General features: G+C 40.5%; 2 protein-coding genes across 2 annotated transcripts in view; one reads left to right on the forward strand and one right to left on the reverse strand.

The window, feature by feature from the left end:
• Positions 1-6,589, forward strand: part of LOC134573709 (uncharacterized) — a 31,280-nt gene extending 24,691 nt beyond the window's left edge. The window contains exons 5-7 of the mRNA XM_063433488.1: positions 2,465-2,532; positions 3,299-3,437; positions 4,015-6,589. Coding sequence (XP_063289558.1) covers positions 2,465-2,532; positions 3,299-3,437; positions 4,015-6,589 — 2,782 coding nt within the window. The remainder of the gene's footprint in view (positions 1-2,464; positions 2,533-3,298; positions 3,438-4,014) is intronic.
• A 4,218-nt stretch (positions 6,590-10,807) lies between these two features.
• Positions 10,808-24,902, reverse strand: NELFB (negative elongation factor complex member B). The gene is made up of 13 exons (XM_063432935.1): positions 24,701-24,902; positions 22,449-22,612; positions 22,109-22,208; positions 20,667-20,897; positions 19,880-20,065; positions 16,801-16,913; positions 16,606-16,708; positions 16,338-16,433; positions 13,790-13,932; positions 13,357-13,463; positions 12,419-12,560; positions 11,257-11,365; positions 10,808-11,178 (listed from the first exon to the last, which is right to left on the reverse strand). Exons 1-13 carry the CDS (start codon positions 24,800-24,802, stop codon positions 11,038-11,040), a joined length of 1,737 nt encoding a protein of 578 aa, XP_063289005.1. The 5' UTR covers positions 24,803-24,902; the 3' UTR covers positions 10,808-11,037.
• Positions 24,903-25,803: the final 901 nt, after the last annotated feature.

Raw genomic sequence — 25,803 nt, forward strand, 5'->3', positions numbered from 1 at the left:
TATTAAACTTCTGTTAAAACATATTGTGTGAGAATAATAAGCTATTTGAATTAACACCGAGTTGGTATATGCAATTATGTTAACTAATATCATCCACCTTCTATTATAACCAGTTATATATATGCATTATATAGTGCATTGACAGGCAGAAATATACAGGGGCCTGGCAGACGGTTACCAGTCCTGTGTGCGGTATGGGTTGCAACGAAAAAGTTCCCCTTGATCACTTGTTCTTGAGTTTGCCATCTGCCATTCCCCTTGCATATGCTTCGGTGAGAATTTCTGTTGATCTCGTGGTTCCGCAGCTCTCTGTAAGCCCCATTCTGTCAGCAGCTTGGCTCCATCCTCTGGCTCTAAAATGACATGGGATCTGCTGTTTTTCCATATCAGGATCTTTTGTCCCCACCTGTATTGTATGGTGTGATTCCTGAGAGTCTTTGTGACGTTGACAAACTCTTTCCTCCTGGCTATTGTCACGGCAGACAGATCTGCGAAGATGGAGATGTGCTGGTACGGTTCCGGCAGTTATGGGAGTCTACGTGCAGCCTGAATAAGCAAGTCTTTGGACTTGAAAGCGGCCGATAGTGTCCTTCGGGTTATTGGCTGAGAAGCATGGTGGACGGGGCAATCGATGGTCACGATCCATCATCCATGCGAGTCTTCCAAGCCCGGGACAATTGCGCGGCACAAAACTTTCTAATAAGTAGGTAGCTCTTCATTAGGAATCTTTGATCCCTCTAAATCTGACGTTATTACATCTTGCCCTGTCTTCCATATCGGCCATTTTGTGTTTGAGGAACTTGTGCTCTGCAGCAAGGCTCTGGATTTTGTCCAGTGCCTCATTGTGAGCCGCACATAGATCTTCAGTTCTATTTTCTAGATGGTTGATTGTGTTACCTATTTCGTCCAGGTCTTTGCATATATCAGCTGCAAGGTCTTTAAAATCTATATCCAGTGTGTGTGTGTAGCGGATTACGTTTGGCTGTCCATAATTCTTTTTATTGCAACATTATTCCTATGGTTTTGTTACTTGTATGCAATGTATTTCCTAAGCATTCGTCTGGTTGTTCGGTAGGAACACAATAAATACAAAGTGGAATACCTTCATTCGACATACGAACAAACTACCGAACAACCAGACCAACTAAGTTAGCTTTAGTTGTTTGGACGGTGCCATGACAGACCTGTGTCCAGTGGATGTTCACTGTCTGTCCTGGTCAAATTCATATGAAAATATTCGCTGTATGAAGCTTCTGTGGTCAGATAGGACAAGGAGCTCTCACTCCATGCGTCCTCTCGACTCGGAAGTTGGCCACGCCCCCGAATTGCAGTATTTTAAAGGAATGCTACAAAGGAAAAATGTGTATTTCATTAACAATTTCATAGATATACCCCCAACCAGAGCAAATGCATTCATTAAAGGCTGTATTTTGTCATTGTGTGTATATCTGAAAACAGCTTGCAAAACCTGCAGATCTGCTGTCTGCAGCGTTTGCAAATCCTCTCCTTCTTCCCGGGAGAATGACCAATAGGAATCTTCTCATTGAGCTGAAATCTCAAGTTCATGGAAGGGGCTAAAGTAGGCTCCATGGGTGCACGGTCACAGGTAAACCTATACTTAGAAGACCAGGCAGGCATGCTATAGCAGATAACAACTGACACTTCCATCAGGAAGACATGCTCCCTGGCTGTCTGATTGACAGCCAGGTAGGTGTTTATGATATTAGTAATAAAAGTGATGATTTCAAATATAGGCCTTTTGTATGTAAAGACTTCAGGAAGCTGTAGTGCCTTATGTGTGTGGTGTTTGCCTAGATCAGGGGTTTCCAACCCAGTCCTCAAGTACCCCCTGCCAGTCGAGGATTTAGAGATTACCCTGTTGTGTCTAAAGTGGTTTTTCTTTTTTTCTATAAACACTTAAAACATAAAAAGGGTACTCCCTAAATCCTGGACTGGTAGGGGGTACTTGAGGACTGGGTTGGAAACCACTGGCCTAGAACAATCAAATTGCAAAATTTAGGTCAAAATAGCTGATTTGGATAATTTTGCAATTTGGTTTACAATACACTCTTTAGTGAATAATCCCAATGGAATTGATAATATTTTAATGCTTTCATGCTTAGCTCACTGCCAAAGCCAACCCAATAATGGCTAATCCAAGCAGAACGGTGTTCTAAGGGAACGACGTATAATCTTTTGGAATACTGGACACAATCAAAACCTGATGTTCACACTTTAGAAAAAAGAAAAAAAAGACCAGTTACTTTAAGATAGGTCAGAGCCCGAGCTGTGAATGCTGAAGTCATTTTCTCAAGAATCTGTGAAATTTCTCTAGCATTCAGAAAAATGTGATTAAGTGTAAAAGGCAACAGCAAGTTCTAATAAAAAATACATCACGCCAATGACAAACTGTTGAAGATGTCCTTTTTGTTGCTAACCCTATCACTTTTTATCCATGTAAAAGGTTGAAACTGTTGGATTCAGAGAAAAAAAAGACTTTATCTTCCCCTGCCGGCTGTTTTCATATATCAGGTAGGGGGCTAACTCCCAGTCCAAACCTTTGTTAATAAACATTAATCATTCTGAGACGGCATGAAGGGCACTTTGGTCGCTCACAGATTCACACCTGGATGACAGCAGAAATTCTCATGCAAGTTTTGTCATTTCATTATAAAATGGTTTCGAATTTTCCCATATTGTAAAAGAGATATTTTATGAATCTGATCGTGTCATCTACATTTGATTGATTTACTTCAAACAAAACAAAAAGGATGGATAAATGGGTCCTCCTTCATTGCTGGCGAACTTAAGGATACATTAGTTGTAGATACAAGTGCTTGCATCAAAGATCAGTGGAACCTTGTCACAAACTGTGTACTTAAAACTGTACTCTAGTTAAACCAGTGAAGCACAACCTTTCAGTTGATCTACGTAGAGGTAATAGAAATTGAGAGGAATACTAATTATTGCCCTCCCACCTCTTGAACATACTTTAGTGAGCTGTGTGATTTTGCTGGCTGACGGAAATATAACATCAATGCCAGCATAGTTTAAACAGATTTAGGAAATCTTATCTTTAAATCCATTATTTTATCTACCTGACGTTACTTTAGAAGTTTTGTTGAATTTCGAATCGAATCATTTCAAAATAAATGTAATGTTCAAAGCTTAGTATCCCTTTAAGAATATGGTATTAACCACCCCTGTAATTTTATTTTAAGTGGTTTGATATATGAATATATAGAGAGAGAGGACAATAAATAAGGTATATATTGTTAATAGATTTTTCTGTGTGTAGGAAACAAAGATGCATGTTTCATTTACCACGGGAGACCACTTAGCAAGCAGCCAGCTCTGACCAGTCCATACCAACCGGCCGCTAAACAGCCACATGCATTTGTGTTCTTAAACAAGAAAGAAACCAGCCATCCAAAAAGGTGAGCTCATGTGTGAATTAAAATGACTAAACATTTACAGTCACGCCATAAATATGTCTCTCGTTTAACCAGTAGCAGGAAAAGTGCAGGACAGTGCATGTGTACATTACAAATGGTACAAAATAGGGGCATTCTAAAGAGCTGATATTGGAATCATTAGCCATTAGAATCTTTACAAAGGTACAAGCCCACAATGCATTGTGGCTTTAATATAGTCAGCAGCCCAGCTCTGCACAGTTCTGGTTGTCAGTATTCAATCAACATGTTTACTAGCACCAGATATTGATCAAATACCGCAAAGAGCTCCTATGAACGGCAGTTCCTCTATTCTTTGTGTCTGAGATGTAAAATTAACTCTAGTCCAAAAGAGAAGATCTTATAGAATGAACTCTGTGTGTAAAGCACCCCAACATTTTATAGAAACATTGAGAGTTTGAATTAAACATTTATTTTATTTGTAACTACTTGTAATAATCATCCAATAGCTATGTTATGTCATATCCTATCCGTCTCACAAAAGAGAAAACATGTTTTTTTTTCATGAAAAAATCTTTTTTTTTTTTTTAAATCTTCGTAGGGTGAAGCAAACAAAGCCTGCTGGGTTTCCAAAGACGGACACGGAAAGTAATCTAGTTATCCAGCAGATAAATGACTTGGTTCTGGAAGATTATATTAACTCTGTTTCTGAGACCAGCCAAAAGTCAACTAATGAAGATTCCGATCAGTCCGGGAGTAACCAGGTGAAGATTTTTGAAGCCAATATAAAAACTGATGATAATTATGTCTCCAAAATACCTCAAGACATCAGCTATTCTTTACAAGAGTTCCAGAAAGGAAATGGCCAACCCCTTCACAATTCGAGATTTTCTGCTGGTTACCTCACACCGACTCCGGAAACTCATGCTTGTTCAGTCAAAGTGCCTCAAAAAGCCATCGACCGCTCGTTTGGAGAGCAAAAAATAATTCAGGAACCCACAGTGTCTTCTTTCCAGGAGCTTCATAATGTCTATGATAATTATTTCAAGAAACTTCAGAATTCTAGTGCTTCTTCTTCTACAAAGCTTCTGAATTCAAGTGCTCCTTCTTCCCTAGGGTTCCAGAATTCCAGTGCTTCTTCTGCCACAGAGCTTCTGAATTCCAGTGCTTCTTCCTCTACAAAACTTCAGAATTCTAGTGCTTTTTCCTATACAAAGCTTCAGAATTCCAGTGCTCCTTACTCCACAGAGCTTCAGAATTTCAGTGCTTCTTCCTCTATAAAGCTTCAGAATTCCAGTGCTCTTACCTCACTAGAGCTCCAGAATTCCAGTGCTCCTTCTTCCACAGAGCTTCAGAATTCCAGTGCTCCTTCTTCCACAGAGCTTCAGAATTCCAGTACTCTTTCCTCTGAAGAGCTTCAGAATTTCATTGCTCATTCCTCTACAAAGCTTCAGAATTCCAGTGCTCCATCCTCCACAGAGCTTCTTAATTCCAGTGCTCTTTCCTCCCTAGAGCTTTGGAATTCCAGTGCTCATTCCTCTAAAGAACTTCACAATTCCAGTGCTCTTACCTCACTAGAGCTCCAGAATTCCAGTGCTCCTTCTTCCACAGAGCTTCAGAATTCCAGTGCTCCTTCCTCCAAGGGGCTTCAGAATTCCAGTGCTCCTTCCTCTACAAAGCTTCAGAATGCCAGTGCTCCTTTCTCCAAGGGGCTTCAGAATTCCAGTGCTCCTTCCTCTACAAAGCTTCAGAATGCCAGTGCTCCTTCCTCAACAGAGCTCCAGAATTCCCCTGCTCCTTCCTCCGCAGAGCTTCAGAATTTCAGTGCTCCTTCCTCTACAGAGCTCCAGAATTCCCCTGCTCCTTCCTCTACAGAGCTCCAGAATCCCCCTGCTCCTTCCTCTACAGAGCTCCAGAATCCCCCTGCTCCTTCCTCTACAGAGCTCCAGAATTCCCATGCTCCTTCCTCTACAGAGCTCCAGAATTCCCCTGCTCCTTCCTCCTCAGAGCTTCATAATTTCAGTGCTCCTTCCTCCACAGAGCTCCAGAATTTAAGTGTTTCTCACTCCACAGAGCTTCAGAATGCTAGTACTTCTTTCAAAGAGCCGAAGGAAGCTATCAATAATGAGCCTTGGGGGAGTGGACAAACTAGAACATCACAAGTAGTCCAACAGAATATATCAGTTGAGAAAGAAGTATTAGCTGGACACCATGTCAGAGAGAGTACACAGGTGGATGCCATTTTAACTCATAAGATTACAGAGTGTGCCTATGCACATGTGTCAGGGGAGGATGAGGAGCACAGCACAGACATGAACCGAAAGGTTTTGTCATGTCAAACAACAAAAACCTCCACTAGCCTTGAACAAGGCATCGGTACTGAGATGGGCGAGGATGACGATTTAAGGGTGAAAACGAACATTCAGTCTCCAAAAACAAGTATAGCTACAGAAATTCCCGTCAACACCATACCTAGAGACAATGATATTAATTCAGGTCAGAATTCAATAAAATTCTCAATCGAAGATCATTGTACTGGCTGTATAGTGGACGGTACTCAGGTTTTTGTGCCAAATACAGACTGTGGCGTAGCTCAGATTTCAGAGGGTTTGGTACAAAGTTCAGAATTAAATAGGGAACTAAAAAGAGAACTGGACTCTTCCAGGAATTCTATAATAAAAAATGAAAAACGTTGGTCACATCAAAGTGAGGTTATCAGAAAAAGTCAAGGCGTTCTGGTGCTGACGAGGAGTACAGAGAAAAATGCAGTGTTTATCCCAAAACTAAAATTTGAATTTACACCAGACAACAGCATTGACTATTCATTAATCAATCTGCCTAAGGGCTGCCAGGGCAAAGGCAGAGCGAAGGGGAGTGACTTACTGAATATGAGACCATATACGCCTCATGGCCCCTCATTCAGCAAGAGCATTCTGAAGAGGTCATCTGCGCTCCCAAGTCACAGTCCTTCTACAGTGTATAAGGGCCCACTCTCATCCAGCAATGATGGCACCTCGCGTGAACTTCCTGAGATGAGTATTACATCAGGCCCTCTCTATAGGATAGTGGATCTGTCCCTTTCATTCAGAAATAACTTACCAGAAGAGGCGATTCCTCCAGATATTCCAAAAATACTAATTCCAGGTGAGGATGATGATGATGATGAAGATAGTTAGAGTATCTAACGAACATGAGTCACTTTCCCCCCCCCCCAGTTGTTGGATATTTTTTTTTTTTTTTTAAAGGCACACTGTAACGTTAGACATACAAATACTATATTCCTAATGCCCCCATCCGGTTTGTCATAAAAATATAAACAAAAATAAAATAAAGGTTTTTACTTACCTTTTACAGCCCCTAGGTTGCTGCTCACCTCTCCTCCTCCCGCAGCATCATTGAGGAGGCGTGGCTTATTCTGATGCTGGTCCAATCCAATGCTTATAGAGGAGTATTGGTTAACTGATTTGCATATGTGGCAAGTGCTGCTCGCATCCGATGCTTGTCATGTGAAAGCATTGCATCCAATGTTATCCTATGAGCTGCAACATCACGTGACTGAGATTTACTCGGCCAGTGCAGCAGAAGCCACTAGAAGCGTGTTTAACCCTTCAAGGTAAACATTGCCCTTTTTAAAAAATAGCCATATTTTAACGTAAAGGGTTAAACTTACAGGACCACTGCACACAGAGCACTTTATTGACATGAAGTGGTCTAAATAACTTTATTGGCCATTTAAGGTGGATTGGGCCTAAAAAGTTTGATTTCGAGGAGTAGTATAATGATCCAATAACTATAGTTTGCGTTTCTAACAGAATCTCAAATAAAAGTATTAAACACAGTGAGGGTTATGTATTAAAAGGGTCTGTAATGAAGAGTGGTGCAACATGGAAAAAGGGTAGAGTTACCAATTCAATGTGCCCGCTTTTCACAGGTTTTATGGTGGGCACCACACTTTTAGTACATTAAAGAACAGAAGACCTTTTATACACAACCCCAATGTATCACGTATTACTGAAACAGGAGATGTGACATGCCTCGGTCTTAGGAACCCTAGATTTTGGCACCTGTTTCTCTCATTAAGCGAGATGATGTTCCTTCTGTTAAAATCCATCCACACGTGGACAGAGCAGATCTGATTCTACATCTCCTCCTAATTTCTGACAGAAACCAGTAAATAATGTATAGGAGTATAGGATGTCCCCCCCACCTCTTTATTACATGATGTCCCTGATTTGATACATTCCAGCCCCCACAGTATTAATCTATGGAGACTAAACGAAATTAATGCACAATAAAGCCTGTAATAAAAACCCTATGTATGCACTGTGTTAAAATATGTATATTTTCAGTAAATTCTCTGTTCTAGTAATCCTGTTGTGTGCATTGAGCACAAGTCTCGTACCCACTATTGTCTTCATGTTACAATTGCTCAGAGATATTGTGAATAGAGCCGTCTGACAGTGTTATTTACTAAAGTGAGAACAGTTAGGAGTAGAATTTCAAATTTAAGGCCAATATAAGTGTAAAAATTCGCCAATTCAGCTACTATGACACTAAATGTTACATTTACTGTGAATATGTGTACTTCTTGCTTTGCTAAATGATCCTGTGTGTACGACATTCGAAGGCAATTTTTCTTTTTAGGTGAGGCAGAATCCTCATCTCCTCCCTCAAAAAACCAAAACAGTCCAGCAGAGTGTGATTACTAAATGACCATGGCTGTAAGGAGCCATTCATATTGCCAATAGTTGAAGGTTAGGTTGTGTGCTATGCTTCCTCAGGGATGTGGAATTTATATCGCCTGACACCCCAGACATGCAGTTCCAGACATGCAGTTTTTCTATTCTTTTAGCCTTGGCAAGGGGATGTAGTATGAATGCACTGGAAGGACTGTCCCCTGCGCATATAGCCAGCTGGGGCCGCACTAGGCTGCCAAGCATTGGGAGGTGCGAGGAGAAGCAGTCGCTTATCGCGATGCACAGCGCTAATGGCTGCCGGGATAAAGCATGACATCATATCCAACAAATGGCACTCTAGGCATTGAGAAAAGAAAAGTCAAAAGAATAATCTGAAACGGACTGCAGGATTAAATCTGCTGGTAATGTAAAATATGGGTCTGATGTTTGTAAAAGGTTAGTATGGAGTGTATGTTTGGGTCAGAGATTGTGTGTTTGTGGGTCAGAATGACAGTGTGTGGGCCAGTAATTGTGTGATTGTAGTGTATGTGTAAAAAAAAAAAAAGTGGGGGTAGGTTAGTGAGGACAAAGTTTGATTCATACTATATATTCATATTTACATGTATATATTGGAAGCATTGCTTATATATGGATAACACTCAAATTATAGAGACACACAGGAAGCAAGCAAGCAAACACACTACACACACACACACTACATCCAGCCAACATTCACACACACACACACACACACACACTACATCCAGCCAACATTCACACACACACACACACACACACACTACATCCAGCCAACATTCACACACACACACACACACACACACTACATCCAGCCAACATTCACACACACACACACACACACACACTACATCCAGCCAACATTCACACACACACACACACACACACACTACATCCAGCCAACATTCACACACACACACACACACACACACTACATCCAGCCAACATTCACACACACACACACACACACACACTACATCCAGCCAACATTCACACACACACACACACACACACACTACATCCAGCCAACATTCACACACACACACACTACATCCAGCCAACATTCACACACACACACACACACACACACACACACACTACATCCAGCCAACATTCACACACACACACACACACACACACACACACTACATCCAGCCAACATTCACACACACACACACACACACACTACATCCAGCCAACATTCACACACACACACACACACACTACATCCAGCCAACATTCACACACACACACACACACACTACATCCAGCCAACATTCACACACACACACACACACACACACACTACATCCAGCCAACATTCACACACACACACACACACACACACACACTACATCCAGCCAACATTCACACACACACACACACACACACACACTACATCCAGCCAACATTCACACACACACACAGTACATACAACCAGCACATACTATGACAAGGGAGAGATTACACTCAGGGCAATTCATAAAACTTGCAATTTTTGCTAAATAAAATCAAATGGCAAAACTGAAGCAAAAACACTGATATTCTAACTATAGCAAAGTTAGAGGATATTTCCAGATGAGCTATTTTTGCCTCCAGTTTGTGTAAATGACTTTAGCAAATAGCCCCGTCTATGTCCACGGCTCTAGGCTAAAGCCCACAATCTTTGTAACGGATATTATTTTGTGTCAGAACACACAGTGTTCTATCAGACAGGATTTTGGGGGTACTGACGTCACCAGGCAGCATATGAATTTTCTGCTTTAACCCCTTAAGGACCAAACGTCTGGAATAAAAGGGAATCATGACGTGTCACACATGTCATGTGTCCTTAAGGGGTTAAAAGGTAAAAGTACAGCTGACTTTCTCTCAGCTCCAACAACAAAAAATATCCAATTCAGGCCTAGTATCTACCAAGTAACTAAAACCTTTTGTGTTAAAAGTGAATCTTTCTTAAAATAAGTCCCAAATGCATTCAAAACCTCATATCACAGATGTACATGATGTAAAGTTCCGAGAGATACTCAAATTACCTCCGCTCCGGTGCCGCTACGTCCACAGTCTTCTTTCTGTGCCCTGCTTGGAAACGTCCGAATCAAGGCAAGACTTCATTGTGATACGAACAGACAGGTTTGGCTAACCGCATGCCAACATCTCATCTGAGTGACATCAGTTCCTATACTCCCTCACCCAAACGCTATCGGCATCAGCTAGGGAATTACCATAGCAACCACAGCTCTGTGTTAATTGCAGAAGGACTGCCTCAGAGTTCTCGCCTACCTGCCCATAGAGTCTATGAATTGACTAAGAAGTGGGAGAAAGAACGATTTCTAGATAGGTTTTTCTAGCCCACTGTATAGATTAAATGTTATGCTGCTATCTCAAAAGTGTATGTACCATAACCGGTATCCTTTAAATACAATGATCTATTCTCAGGATCTTGCTTGATCTCAAATGCCTAAACTGCCTCCATGTGGAATGATAGCGTTATAACTTCAAGTTAATAACAAGGTCTACAGCCGTATTAAACAGGTTCTTATTGCAGGGAAGTAAAAAATAAAATATGTATAAAAAAATATTTCTATGAAATACTTGTGTGAAATTATTAGACAACATATGTATTAATTATGCCTATTTAAGTCATACAACACAGTAATCAAAATAAAACTAATGAAGCACATGACAGTCTCAGTTTTTATACACCGCCTTGGAAAGCGTCAGGACTTTGTGAATGAACTAAGAAGTCTCAATGGTTGCTACAATTCCAGTAAAACCCGAGCCGTTGCAGTGTGTGATGGCCAGTAGGTAGCAATATTCCTTTACGAACATTAGAAAGCACCAGATAAGATGGACGTGAATGTCCCGTGATGTGTGACAGCAGATTGTTCACTTGGATTTACAACATGAGTTTATCAAATAATGGGAGGAGTCGTGACAGCATGCAAGGACAGATCCATGGTCGGCGTTTCTGGGTCTGCTGGAGGGGGGCTAGGTTTTTTCTGTTGCAGCTTGTCGTTCAGCTGGGTATGTAACTCTTTCACAGCATCTCCGCTCTACATAAATGACATAACCATTAGTTTCCATACAGAATAATCAAATAAATTAATCAGAAAAGTGCGCTCTTCCAGTACCGTCTTTGAAGGCTCCAGCGTTTTCTGTAGTGCCTCCAGCTTGGTTGGTGCCACCTTGTGGTGCAGATGAAGTAATAACCGGAGGACATGTCTGTGTACATTTTCTTTCCTATGGGTGGAGAGAGGACAGGATTAGATGAAAAAGCTTTTGAGAGTTGACAACTTTACTTTCATCAATAAAACTCAATATGTTGCTGACATTAATTCTGCTGCTTTTTAACTTGCCATAGTTTCTTCTTTGCAAAAAACGGACATATCCCAGCATGCATATTAAACTAAGAAAGTTAATTTAGGTTTAATATGCTTGCAGGCTGATCTCATTTTGCTGCCAGAGAGCTACAAACAAATTAAAAAAGTCTCGTAGAGGACATACCCACCGGCTCCTTCCCACATTTTAGCCAATTTATAGACAATGCAAGAGGAAACGTGAAACTTCAGCTTTAGGTTAAAAATAAAAAGGTTTAGGTTAAAAATGTTTAAGCTGTGCATTTGCTGGGTGCATGATGGCTCCAGTTTAAAGATAATTCATTTTTACATTTAAAAGGATTTTATAGTGTAAGGAACACATATGTATTCCTTACACTAGAATTCCCTCTGGTCACCCCCCTAGCATCCCTACAGTAATTTTACAGATGCTCTATGTCCTCATGCAGAACGGTCTTAGTTCTGCTATGTAATTATTGCAGTTTCTCAGAAACTGCAATGATTTACATTGCAGGACTAAGGGGACTATGGGGAACAGGGACATTGCACCCAGACCACTTCAATGATCTGGAGTGGTTGGGTGCCTATAGTGCCCCTTTAAGACCATGCATACAACATCCCTAAATCAGTGCTGGTTACTGCTTGTCCTCTGATCATAATCTGTACATCGTTTTCCATGATATAGCCAGTTAAAGGAAAACTCCAACTTTAAAAATATATTTATCTTTAACAGTGTTACAAAGTTGTTAAAATGACCTGCCCCAGAACAGACTCCTAGCGGCAGCCGCTGCAGCTCCAATTAAGTAATTTCTAATGACGTTTGTCCAATCCTTCTCCCAGAGAAACATTGGGGACATAGGGGCCAATCAAGTGATTTTCATAGAGAACTGATTTCAATGTGTCGCTTTGTGGTAACAATTGTACAAGTAGATGTAGATTACCCAGAAGCCATACTTACTTTGTGAAGGTTGTTAGAAAGAAACCATCAAAGACACTGGTGCAAAATTCCTCGGATCCAAACTCCTCAGACAGCAGGGTGAGATAAGTGGTGAAAAGGTGCAAGAAGATGTCTGTGAAAGATGTGTCATTGAAAGTCTCCTCTAAAAAGAGAAAGCAACCGGCATTAACAACCCACAAGGTAAAAAAGGAGCTAGCTTCACTTGTTATCTCTCGCCCTGATTACTTTGTATTTGCAATATGTGGTTTCTAGACATGATCAAATCATAATAACCATAAATCATGTGCTATACCAAGCTGACTTTGGGATTCTGGCTCTACAACATGTGAGGGTAGCATATTCGGATTCAATATTTCATTCTTTTTGTTCTCACAGAATTACCCTATGGTAAGTATTTCCCATACCTCATACATCATTTAAATTTTTTTTTTTTTTTTAAATGGATAAAACACCAAAAAATGCATACAGGGTTATCCACTATAGGGCAAATTCAAATTTTCATTTTGGAGTTATTCGTGAACTTTTGCACAGATTGGGAAGGGCAACATTTTAGTGCTGCATTTAACGGATGTTTTAGAAACGCTGTTTGTACTTTTTTTACTAGCCGGCTCAATAGATATATCTTAAATCTCACTGTATATCAGTGCTATCCCTTAGACGAAGTTCAGAAGGTGTTTAGGTTTGCTATGTCATAGCTAACTTTTAAAGCAGTTTAATGAGAAGAAGGAAACATAAAAACAAACAACCCCTAATACACAAAAATGAGTTAACAGTAAGTGACTCGTTAGCAAACATTGAATTATTTTTTTTATTATCGCCATTCATATAGCGCCAACAGATTCCGTAGCGCTTTACAATATTTAATGGATGCTATATGCAGCAATCCATAATTAAATCCTGTAAGTAAAACTCGTAGGATATACAAATAATTCACTTACTGAGAGCTGGTAGCACACGCAGTACGGAGTTCTTATTCCTCTGTTTGGTAATATGCAGCATGTAATAGAGACCAACTTCACAAGCAACTCTATTCTCCTGGAGAAACCTGACACAGAGACACATTGCCAGCAATCAGTTGCAAAGATACATGCAAAATGAAGGGGGTTAAAAGAATTCGTCTTTTACTGTAAACATAAATCTGACCAGGACAGAACCCACTTCCTGTCCCAACACAGAAACCAAAAAACAGGCATTCGACCCTGTGCCTATTATTGTTAGACTGGAGCCCCTTAAAAACAAACAAACAATGAACTGTATGAAAAGGACAGTTCATATCGCAAAATGACTTGCTTGGGGCACTCAGACAGGTGTCTGGTCACTTGAAAGTAATCTCTACATTGTCAGCCCCCCTCCATTCCCCAGCTTACGCACTTTGTGAAGATTTCTGAAATTGTATTTGGATAAGTGACTGGCACTTTCTCCTCGGTCGGCAGCTTGTGTTCGACGTTGTATGTGTAATCGTCCACTACTAATGACATCATCAGGGGCAAGAATTTAGTGATGAGATCGGGGTCCTTAGTAAAAGGGAGAGTTCCAAAAATAATAAATTAGAGCAGTATGTTTGCGTAAAATTTACTTAAAAATAGAAATCTAGTAATAGCTGCAAGAAAAATAAATTAAAAAGGAACACTAAAAGATCAGAAACACAAACATGGATTCCTGACTCTATAGTGTTAAAACCACCATCTAATCCCCTCTAAATATAGTATACTCTTACTTGTATTCAAGTCTGTAGCTGCTGGCTCTGCCCCTGATCTGCCTGCTTGGCTGACATCATCAGAAGTAATTCTCTGAGCCAATCACAATGCTTTCCCATAGGAAAGCATTGGATTGGCTGAACTTGTCAAGGAGGCAGATCGGGGCAGAGCCAGCACAGGCCAAACACAGCCCTGGCCAATCAGCATCTCCTTATAGAATTGTAATGAATCATTTATTCTCTATGAGGAAAGTTCATTGTCTCCATGCAGAGTGCACACTGTGCAGCACTGCCCCAGGAGGCACCTCTAGTAGCCATCTGAGGAGTGGTCAGTGGAGGTATCCCTATGCTGTAAAGTAAACACTGCATTTTCTCTGAAAATGGCTTTTATGCAAGTCCCCATGCAAGAGGACCTCCCACATGGACCTTGTGGGGCACCAGGACACAAAAGGTTACAACCAATAATATTACATTGACAAAGTGAAACACTCCCACTGCAAACATAAAATCCCCTCCTCTCTGTCTGTGAGATAATTAAGTCAACTAAAGGATAACCCAATTATCTCAAGTCAGAAAAAACACATTACCCAAAACTTGGAAATTACCCTAAAACACATGGTATCCCCATAAATGACCTGATCTGTGTGACCAACATATTCAAAAATCACCCAGATCAGTTCAGAGGTTTTCGAATTGTATGGAAGTCCCATTTTACCGACCACACACACGAGGCTCCTGCCCAAAACAGTTCCATGAGTTTAGGTTGTGCGGTCGGTCTATTTCGATAAAGTCAAATAAACGAATGAAAGCACGAATGGAGCCCCCTGGCTCATAGGAGCAATTGTTCCCCTTGTTCGTGGGAACTAAACTACCAAACAGTGTTCTAGCTGTTCGTGAAAAGGAAGCAGGCGTTCGTATGTTTTTACCGGTGTTCGGGAAGTCAAGTGTCCGATTTTAGTTCCAGACACTCGACGACCAAGTCCTGCTTCCTCCTTTCGTGAAAACCGCCGTTTTCTCTTCCATGTGGCATTTGGCTATACGAACGGCAGCTACCCAGAGAGAGCGCTCAATCGACAGTTTTCTTTGTAGATAATGAGCCAGGGGGTGGTCGGTGCTCGGTAGTTACATGCACCGAACTAAGCATAAAAGCCACGAATGGCCCTAAAAAGTCTTGAATTAAAAGTCTTTTCTTCACAATCTGTTTATATGCACGGTGGCAATGAAGGAGTTAATTTGTATTGTCTGGGATTTGAATGTGAGGAATTTTATATCTTGTGGCAGTCGGTCAGTCAGACCAGTATCTGGGCAGAATTGATGACACAGCTGTTTCTGGGAGCAAGAAAGATTCCCAGGCACTCAGCCGCAGGCAGATTTATTGAAACAGACAGCAACGTTTCGACCTACCAAGAGGTCTTTTTGCGGTCTGTTTTGTTTCAATAAATCTGCCTGCGACTTTCTCACTTTAAATGCCTGGGAAACTTTCTTGCTGCCTTAACGTGTTGGGATTGCTGGTCCTGTTCCGGAGCACCTGTGGCCGCTGGGAGTGAGTGCGGTTGCTGTGATCAATTTTGCTATACAGCTGTTTCTGGGGGCTGGAGCTGGCATGGGATTGGTTAAAGGTTGCAAGCAGAAAAAGAGCGGGAAACTGGGACAGTATAAAAGAAGCAGCACAAGTTTAATCCTGTCAGAGTGGACTGAAGCAGGAACGGTGTGGACGGACCCCCCCCCCCCCCCCCCCCCATTACTTTTATTTAATTGTATTGTCGTGGTGTTATAAAGCATTGGGTTAAGTTCTGAGGAAGGATGTGGTGGTAAATGGTTTCAAATAAAAGGCGGTCAGGTTGTATTATGACTGACTGGCTATTTGGTGGTTAATAAAGTTAAATGTTTTGAAAGTTGGTGAACCATATGTTATATGGTTACAAAGTTATGGTTGTAAGCCTCTTGGGCTTTGAATAAACACCACGGCCAAGCCCATTGAAAAGTAATGAAACGCTGTGTGTGGTTATTGTGGGGTCTCGTTTTATTTAAACGAATATTGCCTAACATAAGTAATAAAGAATGAATTGCATAAGCTACGCAAGACTCTTCTCTAAAGAGTGAATAGACAGAATTAAAAAGGTTTGCCCAAACTAACCAAACTGGAAAAAATCCCCAAGTAAGCTATGTTGTCAGAATTTAAAATTCCCGACTATTGTCATGTTTGTGACAATACGTCCTTACCAGTTTTGGTTCCCTGAAGACCTGGCTGTCAATCATGTCCCAGGCTCCATGCCCCAGAGTTAGCATCCTCAGTAGAAGCAGCAGTTCTTGACTGTCCTATAGAAGAAAGTGGTTATTGTTTTCATAAGATAAATGGTTAATGTATACAAAGACTTTACAGCAGCATAATAAGCTGGTTGAGAAAATATTACTGCTGACTCTTTAATTCTTGTTCAAATAAACCAGACGGTACTTTTAGCTAAACAGTAAAGAAATCACATGCACATACCCGTGGTAAGGACTCCTGGCTGATGAGCTCCTGAAGATTTCGGATGCTACTTAGTGCTAAAGTGTTGATAGCAAATGGGTCACAAAGGATCATGGACAAATCTCTGTGGCAGAGAAGAGTGGTTGGGAACAGGCTTAGATCACATTTTAATTTAGCATCAGTTTGGTTTATATAAATAAATTTAATAATTCTTACCCAAGAACCTGCTCCTGCCCCTTCTTCACTCCGTCTAGGAAGCCCTGCAGTTCCCGCGCCCTCTTGGCATCAACAAATTTTTCTCTGATACAGGCATCCAGACACCACGTAAACTGCGCAAGGTAAAAAGCACATTACAGAAAATGTCCGGCTTATTTCTATAAAAAGAAACCCTGCTTCTCTCTCTTATGTGTGGTAACCGGGAATCTTCATATTCACAGCCGTGGACAGATTTATTATGTTCTGCTTGACTACAGGTAGACAAATTACAGCTTCCATCATCCTCAGTCAGCGCTGTCCCTTTACAGATACCATGAGTTTAATAACAGCGGAGATCCCGTGAAATTATACAATACATGCAGGACTTTTTATTCATTACCATCATGTCCAGGGTTATTTAAAGTCTTTGGATCTGTGTATTTTTATGACACAGCCATGTACCATTGGGAATGCATTCAAGTTGTACAAGCGCACTTTATTTAACTAGGCAATTAAACATTTTATGATTTACTGATCCAACCAAATTATTACATACATTGCCTATGCAGATCAGAAATTCTCTTACAAAATAATGGTTTTATTATTCACAATACAATTATCCAGGAGCTCACAGAATGAAGATGAGAATATACCATACAACTATACAATTTGAAGATATATAAAATCTAAATTGTAAAAATCACAAAATTTGTAACCTTATCTGTAATGATGCAAACAGAGTACTCAGGAAATCAGAATAATGATCTATATAAGATACTTTGATTATTTGTAGCAGCAAATAGTCCAAAACGTCAATATATAAGTCCAAACATAGGATTAGAAAAATAGTATACACCAGTCTTTTTAAGTGTGTATCATAAACCACCTTTGATCTGCTAAAATAAATGGCAAAATCAGCTGAGGTATTTATGAATTAATATACTTTCATAACACAGGAAAGACAAAAAATAAATAAAAAAGAAGAAATAATAATCAAATAAAACAAAACAAAACAAGAATAGGTATGGAACTGAGACTTGTTAGTATTGCAAACTGACAGCCTGACATTTAGTCTCTCATAAAAAAATCTGGGCTGACCGCCAAAAAGCGATTGTAACTGTAGCAGTCAAAATAGATGTGCAAGTTATAATATGTTATTGTTGTAATAAAATCCATATAAAATCCGTATGAGTCCAAAAATGACTTGTAGAACATGTAGATTAAAAAATTATTTTATTAATAGTGATCCGTAAAAATATTGAAACATCAATATTTTTGTTTTGTTTTATTTGATTATTATTTCTTCTTTTTTATTTATTTTTTGTCTTTCCTGTGTTATGAAAGTATATTAATTCATAAATACCTCAGCTGATTTTGCCATTTATTTTAGCAGATCAAAGGTGGTTTATGATACACACTTAAAAAGACTGGTGTATACTATTTATCCGAACCTATGTTTGGACTTATATATTGACATTTTGGACTATTTGCTGCTACAAATAATCAAAGTATCTTGTATAGATCATTATTCTGATTTCCTGAGTACTCTGTTTGCATCATTACAGATAAGGTTACAAATTGTGTGATTTTTACAATTTAGATTTTATATATCTTCAAATTGTATAGTTGTATGGTATACTCTCATCTTCATTCTGTGAGCTCCTGGATAATTGTATTTTCCTACTTGTGATAACCCTTGGGATTTGGTGAAACCCCACTCTTTCCAGTTTTTGAGCTTTCACTAATTTCTCTGTCTTGTTCCCTCTTATTTATTTTCTGATAGCCACTCTCTTTGACTACCAGGATTTACTTATTTTATTTTTTATTATTCACAATGCCCTTCTTGCAGCTGTGCACTGTGCATTATGGTAAACAGAGGCACAATCCCCCTCAGCCTGAAGTTGGACTAATCAATGGACACACTTCTAAAGAAAAATAAGCCACAAAGGAAAAAATTTAAAATGACTTTATTGCAGTCAGAATGCTTTTAAAACCAGTGTCCGGTGAGCGAATGCTATGTACCATTAAAATTAGACCACACTCCATATAGACCAACTAGTGAGCAAATAAATCTCTAACCTACTTAAAGAGACAGTAAATCACGTAAAATAAAAACGTATAATTTAAGAGCACCTAGTGGTTTATGCTAGCTTACATTACAGTAATAAACTAAGACATTTTATTGTTATTATTATTATTGCCATTTATATAGCACCAACAGATTCCGTAGCGCTATACAATATTATGAGAGTGAGGATTTAACTATATATAGGACAATTACAAGAAAACTTACAGGAACGATAGGTTGAAGAGGACCCTGCTCAAACGAGCTTACAGTCTATAGAATACTGTGTATCCAGCTAGAATTGTCCAACAAGTTACTATAGTAACTGCTACAAAGACAGATTTATTTAGATTAGACTAGTGGAGAAAGTGGAGATGTTAGCCCTCAATAATACTTACAAAACAGTAAAATGGATTTAGATACTTTGTACCAAAGGTGACCTCTAGTGGTGAAAATAGATATTAGTTCTCATTTTTTAACCATACATGGCTGTATATAAAAAGTTAAGAGTCAAAACGTTTTTTTCCACTAATATATATGAAAGGAGTATCATAAGTAGTTCTGCTAAATGGTTCACTCACTGCCCAAATACAAATAATTCCCCATTAATGCGCACATACAGAATCTCAATATCTGTATTCCTCCCTCCCACATTGTATAGCATATACTACTGTGCTACAATTTCACAGTTTGAGAAGAGTATTAACAGATTATGGGAAACAGCTGGTCACAATGCATTATGGGAAACCACACCGGTATTTGTATGTTCTTGCATTTATTATATCAGCCATAGTTAAGGAGCTGGAAGAAAGCTTCAGTTGTATATATATATATATATATATATATATATATATATATATATATATATATATATATATATATATATATATATATATATATATATATATATATATATATATATATATATATATATATATATATATATATATATATCTTTTTTCTATAAGTTCTAACAATTTCACCAGCATAACATAGATTCAATCTGTGTACCGATCAGAAAGCTTAGACACGTACCTTGTGGCAGGGATCCACAGAGCAGATCTCACTAATGTCCAAATCGTGAAGGGACATGAGCAGCTCGGCTCTAAGAGTACAATAATGTACATTGCGTGTCCTAAGGAAGAGCGTCCGTAGAAACTGCAGGACCATATCATAGAGCTTCACATTCTTCCCAATCATCTGGGTCAACTTTTGTACCACCTGAGAGAGAGAGAGAGAAAACCCCAATCATTTTGGTGTTAAGATTTTGTGCAATATGTTGCCATATCAACAAAGAACAAAAGCCTCTCTCCTTATTACAATACAGTCACTGAATTATATGGTAGACATGGCTCCCTGGGCTTATTGCTTTAAGGATCCTAAAGTTACTAACCTTTAACCCCTTAAGGACCAAACTTCTGGAATAAAAGGGAATCATGACATGTCACACATGTCATGTGTCCTTAAGGGGTTAAATATATCTAGGGGTCTGCAATATCAAACTGTTAATATACATCAAAGTACGGCCCATTCACTCGGACAGCATTATGAACAGAATCAGATAAACTATCCTTAAACTATAAAGGGTTTCTGTAGTTTCCATAATAGAGCTCACATGCACAAAATCAAAACACATCTGATTTTATCAACCTTATTTTTTTCCCTTGGACTATACAATGAAAAAACAAACAAACAAAAAAAACAAAACTCACTTACATTTATATTATACTTGTACAGGTTTATGTAATTTTCAATACCCCCCCTAAAAAAAAAAACCAAAAACTTTAAAATTACAAAAAAAATAAAAAATAAGGAGTCCTACCTCGCCCTGACGTCTAGCTTTGGGGGAGGGGCTGAAGAAGTTGTGATGTACAGAAAGGTCATTGCTGAGTAGAACAGTCTCTTTCTCCAAAATATACTGTTTTAGCAAAGGGGAAACTTCATCCCCAAAAAGTGCCTGATTATCCTGCCAAATCTGTCTCTTTACTTCCACGGCACAAGCCTTGTACAGTTCTTTATCTGCCATAACCAGCTTCAACTTCTTCTCAGGTACCTGAAATACACAGATTGATCAATTCAATAACTGTCTGAACACATCTTCGCTAGCTATCTACAGTCATCAAAGGCCTTAAAAGAACACTCCTTGTTTAATGTTTATCTATTTAGTAGATCTACCCCCAAAGAAAACATGCTTGTATTTATGACTGTGTTTTATTTGGGAGAATAATAATAATAATAATAATAATAAAAATATATATTAATAATAATAATAATAATAATAAATATATATAAATATATATATATATAAAAAATATATAATAATAATAATCTTGTTGCAGACTTTGTTAGCCCTTTCCTGTATCGGAAACACAGATTTTTAGTCTATTCCTGGGAATACATCATCGAGAAGCCTCCGAGCAGGAGCCGATAGAACACTCAATGAGAGACAGTACAGCTCTGAGAAAAGAGAGCCAAACCTCCCTGGCAGTCTGCGCTCTGTGTGAAGGGGTTTCTGCCCCCAGCTTTAAAAATTATCCATTTAATTTTTAGAAAGTGTCAAAAAACGACATGCTCAAATGCTCCTTTAGTCCTCTCATTCCGATAATCACGACAAAATTACAGGAAAATAATGCACTTAACTCCATGTACAGACATTTCATGTAATTTTAATTAATATCAGGCATATAAAAGAAATGAATACTGAATTTTGGACTTCATTTTCCATTCTTTTTTTTGGGCTGTCTATTAGGCAAGGATCAATAAAGCTCTTTGTTGTGGTCTTAACATTAAATAATAAGCATTTTTTTTCCTGGTACAAAGAAGGGTATTATATTAACCTTTGAAAATCATCTAAACACCAGTTTCCAAACTATGTTTTCACAAACATTTTGCCACCACCTGCAGCTGTGTACATCTAAAAGAATCAAACTGGGATTCGTATTGTATTCAGTGAGCACTTCTACATACAGCTAAAGGAAAACACCATACAAACATGTGCAGGCCACTTGTGAAAGTAATCGAATACACATTTTTTTAAAACAACAAAAGGTAAGCCAATCAGGGGCTTGCTTGATCATGCGCACACAGTTCTGTCACTTTCCAAAGATTCTCACTTTGCAGAAATTAAGGGAAACTTGCAGCAGATTATGTGACTTAAGGATTAAAAAAATAAAAACACTTTTGTTTTTAAATTTGAGGTAAGTCCACACTGGATTGTCCCTTTGTGACAGATTACTGACCAGTAAGGGGAGGGGACCAACCTACCTTTGGCAGATGCTTCATAACACACATGACTACTGGCTGTATAGAGGGCATCTTTACTAAAACAAAACACTTCTCCAAAAGATCCTCTAACTTCTTGTACCTAAAAAGAGATAAAACACAACAGAGCCAAATATAGAATATCATTCTGAAAACATCACAACAAAAAGTCCAATGTCATTTAAAGAGGAACTCTTCTTTACAGGATTTTACACAATCTAACTAAAAGCATTTTTTTTTGTTTTATCTGTTTCATTAAAAAGAAATCTCATTAGTTTTTATTTTTTTCGGTTTACATGCTGCGCCAGGAATGGCAAGTTAATTAAATTAACCCCTGCAGTACCTCTCCTCATTCTTTCCTTCCGACGCAATGACTGAGACCCTCTCCAGGAGTTTCTCCCTCAGCTCATCAAATACAGTCTGATGGAACTCCAGCCGTGGGATACTGTGCAAATCCAGGAATGGCAGAGCTGATTGCAAAGAGGGTAGCAGTACTCCATTTTCAATCTGTTAAAAAAAAATAATAGCAATCATGACATTTACTATTAAAAGGGTACTGCACAGGTCTACAAAATTAACCTAAACTAAGAATTTCAACAGACACAAGAGGTAATACAATGAATATACAAGCCAAGTTCTTCAGATGTACATTTTGTGTACATTTTGTGTCTAGAATTAATGAGTGGAGTGAGGTAGTTGTAGAGTAAGAAGATGAAACGGCATTAAATGTTGCGGTTACAAATTATGTGAGGTAAGACGGGATAGACTGCTAAAGAGAAATGCTTTAAGAAGGTACAGACTTTTCTCAAGCATTCCTCTCAATCAGAGACCAGTTATAAATTGAGAGTATCAGCTGACAGTTATAAATTAAGAGCATCCTATGATCAGCACCCACTGAAAGGAGGCAGAGGGGCCAGGACTTTGGGGGTTAAACCGTTTATAAAACAGTTTAACCTCATAAGACAAGACAGTGGCCAAAACCTCCAGAAACCATAGATCAACCAGTCACTTTTAACCCCTTCTGGACCACCTGGGTTTATAACCCCCTCCCTGCTCCCTGAGAGGTGAGTAGGCAGGGCAAATGAAAGCACCATTACACACAGACAGCACGCACACATACCCCACAGCCTCAACCTTTCGAATTAAAACTATGTTGTGAGTCAGGACAAGTAGCTTGTCATGAGAAACAAGTAGTGTAGGCTACTACTTTAATCCCTTGGACAAGTATACTTTTATTTAGTTTTTTTAATTTCCACACCCCTGAGGTCCGCTTGGCAGGGAACGGGTGGTGTATGTCTCTGTGGCAAGCGAGAAGGGGTTAGGTTTCTGTGCCAGGGAATGGTTAGGTTTTATGTCTTTGTGGCAGTGAGGGGGAGGTTTCCAGATCTCTGTGAAATGGAGGGGCTTGGGATGGTTCCAGGTCTCTGTGGCTGGGAGAGTTTAAGGTCTTTGTGGCTGGGAGAGTTCTAGATCTCTGTGGCAGGGGGTAGATGGGAGGGTTCCAGGTCTCTCTGTGGCAGGGAAGGGGTAGAGAAGGATCCAGGTCTCTGACAGGGAGGGGGTGGGGAAAGTTCTAGGTCTCCCTGCTGGCAGGGAATAGGTGGGTTCTAGGCATCTGTGATAGGGTGGGGAAGGTTCTAGGTCTCTGTGACAGGGTGGGGGTGGTTTTAGGTCTCTGTGACAGGGAGGGGAAGGTTCTAGGTCTCTGTGACAGGGAGGGGAAGGTTCTAGGTCTCCGTGACAGGGAGGGGAAGGTTCTAGGTCTCCGTGACAGGGAGGGGAAGGTTCTAGGTCTCCGTGACAGGGAGGTTCTAGGTCTCCGTGACAGGGAGGTTCTAGGTCTCCGTGACAGGGAGGTTCTAGGTCTCCGTGACAGGGAGGTTCTAGGTCTCTGTGACAGGGAGGGGGTGGTTCTCCCTGTTGGCCGGGAAGGGTGGGGGAGGTTCTAGGTCTCCCTGCTGGCTGGCATGGTTCTAGGTCTCCCTGCTGGCTGGCATGGTTCTAGGTCTCCCTGCTGGCTGGTATGGTTCTAGGTCTCCCTGCTGGCTGGGATGGTTCTAGGTCTCCCTGCTGGCTGGGATGGTTCTAGGTCTCCCTGCTGGCTGGGATGGTTCTAGGTCTCCCTGCTGGCTGGGATGGTTCTAGGTCTCCCTGCTGGCTGGGATGGTTCTAGGTCTCCCTGCTGGCTGGGATGGTTCTAGGTCTCCCTGCTGGCTGGGATGGTTCTAGGTCTCCCTGCTGGCTGGAAAGGGGTGGGGGGGGGTTCCAGGTCTCCCTGCTGGCTGGGATGGTTCTAGGTCTCCCTGCTGGCTGGGATGGTTCTAGGTCTCCCTGCTGGCTGGGATGGTTCTAGGTCTCCCTGCTGGCTGGGATGGTTCTAGGTCTCCCTGCTGGCTGGGATGGTTCTAGGTCTCCCTGCTGGCTGGGATGGTTCTAGGTCTCCCTGCTGGCTGGGATGGTTCTAGGTCTCCCTGCTGGCTGGAAAGGGGTGGGGGGGGGGGGTTCCAGGTCTCCCTGCTGGCTGTGAAGGGGTGGTTCTAGGTCTCCCTGCTGGCTGGGAAGGGGTGTGAAGGGGTTGGTGATGGAGTCCCGGACCTGGAACTGTTCTATGGCTTTCAGGGGTTCGGTGCAGTTGGCCAGAGTCTCCTTCAGATCTTCTCCGTTGGCGACACCGAGCTCCGGTAAACCAGCGAACATCCTGAGCTCCTCAACCCAAAACAACAGCACTTCCGGCTCCACTTCCGGTGCGGCGCACAACTCCTTCCCCGACAGCAGCGCTCCGGTCACTTCAGTTCCGGTGACAACGCGTCCTCGTTCATCGCCTCCTCCCACCTGTCATTACGTCACGTACAAACCCCGCCCCCTCTTTAAATCCACGGCCCGTCACGGTCGGAACTCCTCCCCCAGAGCATCTGAACCCCACCCCTAAACATCGTAGCCCCTCCCCAGAAGCACGGAAAACCCACCCCTAAACCGCGTAACCCCTCCCCTAACACAACTCCTCCCCATACATGTTACAAACTCCTCGCCAGGACACCGGGACTCCGCCCCTCGCAGGCAGAGTGTAATTACCCAGAGTGCAGTTCGCTCAGTGACACAGCCAGTGTCCCCTCAGAGCTCCATTATTGTTTATTATTATTATTACTTATTATTTATTATTTATTTATTATTATTTATTTTTACTTTTTATTATTATCCCCTTATGGATGTGTTCATTAAGCTGTATGTGTGTATTAGGCAGACCTAACTGGAAACAATATGGCAACATTTAAACCAAAATAGCTGATCTAGAAGATGCACACACCCTGACACAACAACACACACTGACATATACACACCCTGACACAACAACACACACTGACATATACACACCCTGACACACAGATAAACACACACATATACACACATACACAGGCAGATACACAGAAACACACACTGACACATACATGCACCTTCACATAGATACACACTGACATATACACACACAATCTAACATACATACACGCATTCATCATTTTTTTATTTGCTGCCTCCTTTCAGCTTACCTTTTGTGTCCAGGAGGGTGGCTTGCTTGGGATCCTACCAAAATATGTTTTAATAATAGAAGTTACATTAGTTACATAGTGTTCCTTACCACCCACTCCCCTCCCCTGCCCCATAGTGTTCCTTACCACCCACTCCCCTCCCCTGCCCCATAG

This window comes from Pelobates fuscus, chromosome 9, assembly GCF_036172605.1.
Source record: "Pelobates fuscus isolate aPelFus1 chromosome 9, aPelFus1.pri, whole genome shotgun sequence".
NCBI classification, from domain to species: Eukaryota; Metazoa; Chordata; class Amphibia; order Anura; family Pelobatidae; genus Pelobates; species Pelobates fuscus.

Bases quoted from the DNA above. Each gene is read 5' to 3' on its own strand.
- NELFB (XM_063432935.1), bottom strand. From the start codon at position 24,802: ATGTTCGCTGGTTTACCGGAGCTCGGTGTCGCCAACGGAGAAGATCTG. The intron at 13,933-16,337 runs GTAAGGACGTAT...CCTTTTACTAAG, and splicing joins TCTTCAGGGAACCAAAACTG to GACCCCGATCTCATCACTAA. The intron at 11,179-11,256 runs GTACTGGAAGAG...TCATTTATGTAG, and splicing joins CGCTGGAGCCTTCAAAGACG to AGCGGAGATGCTGTGAAAGA.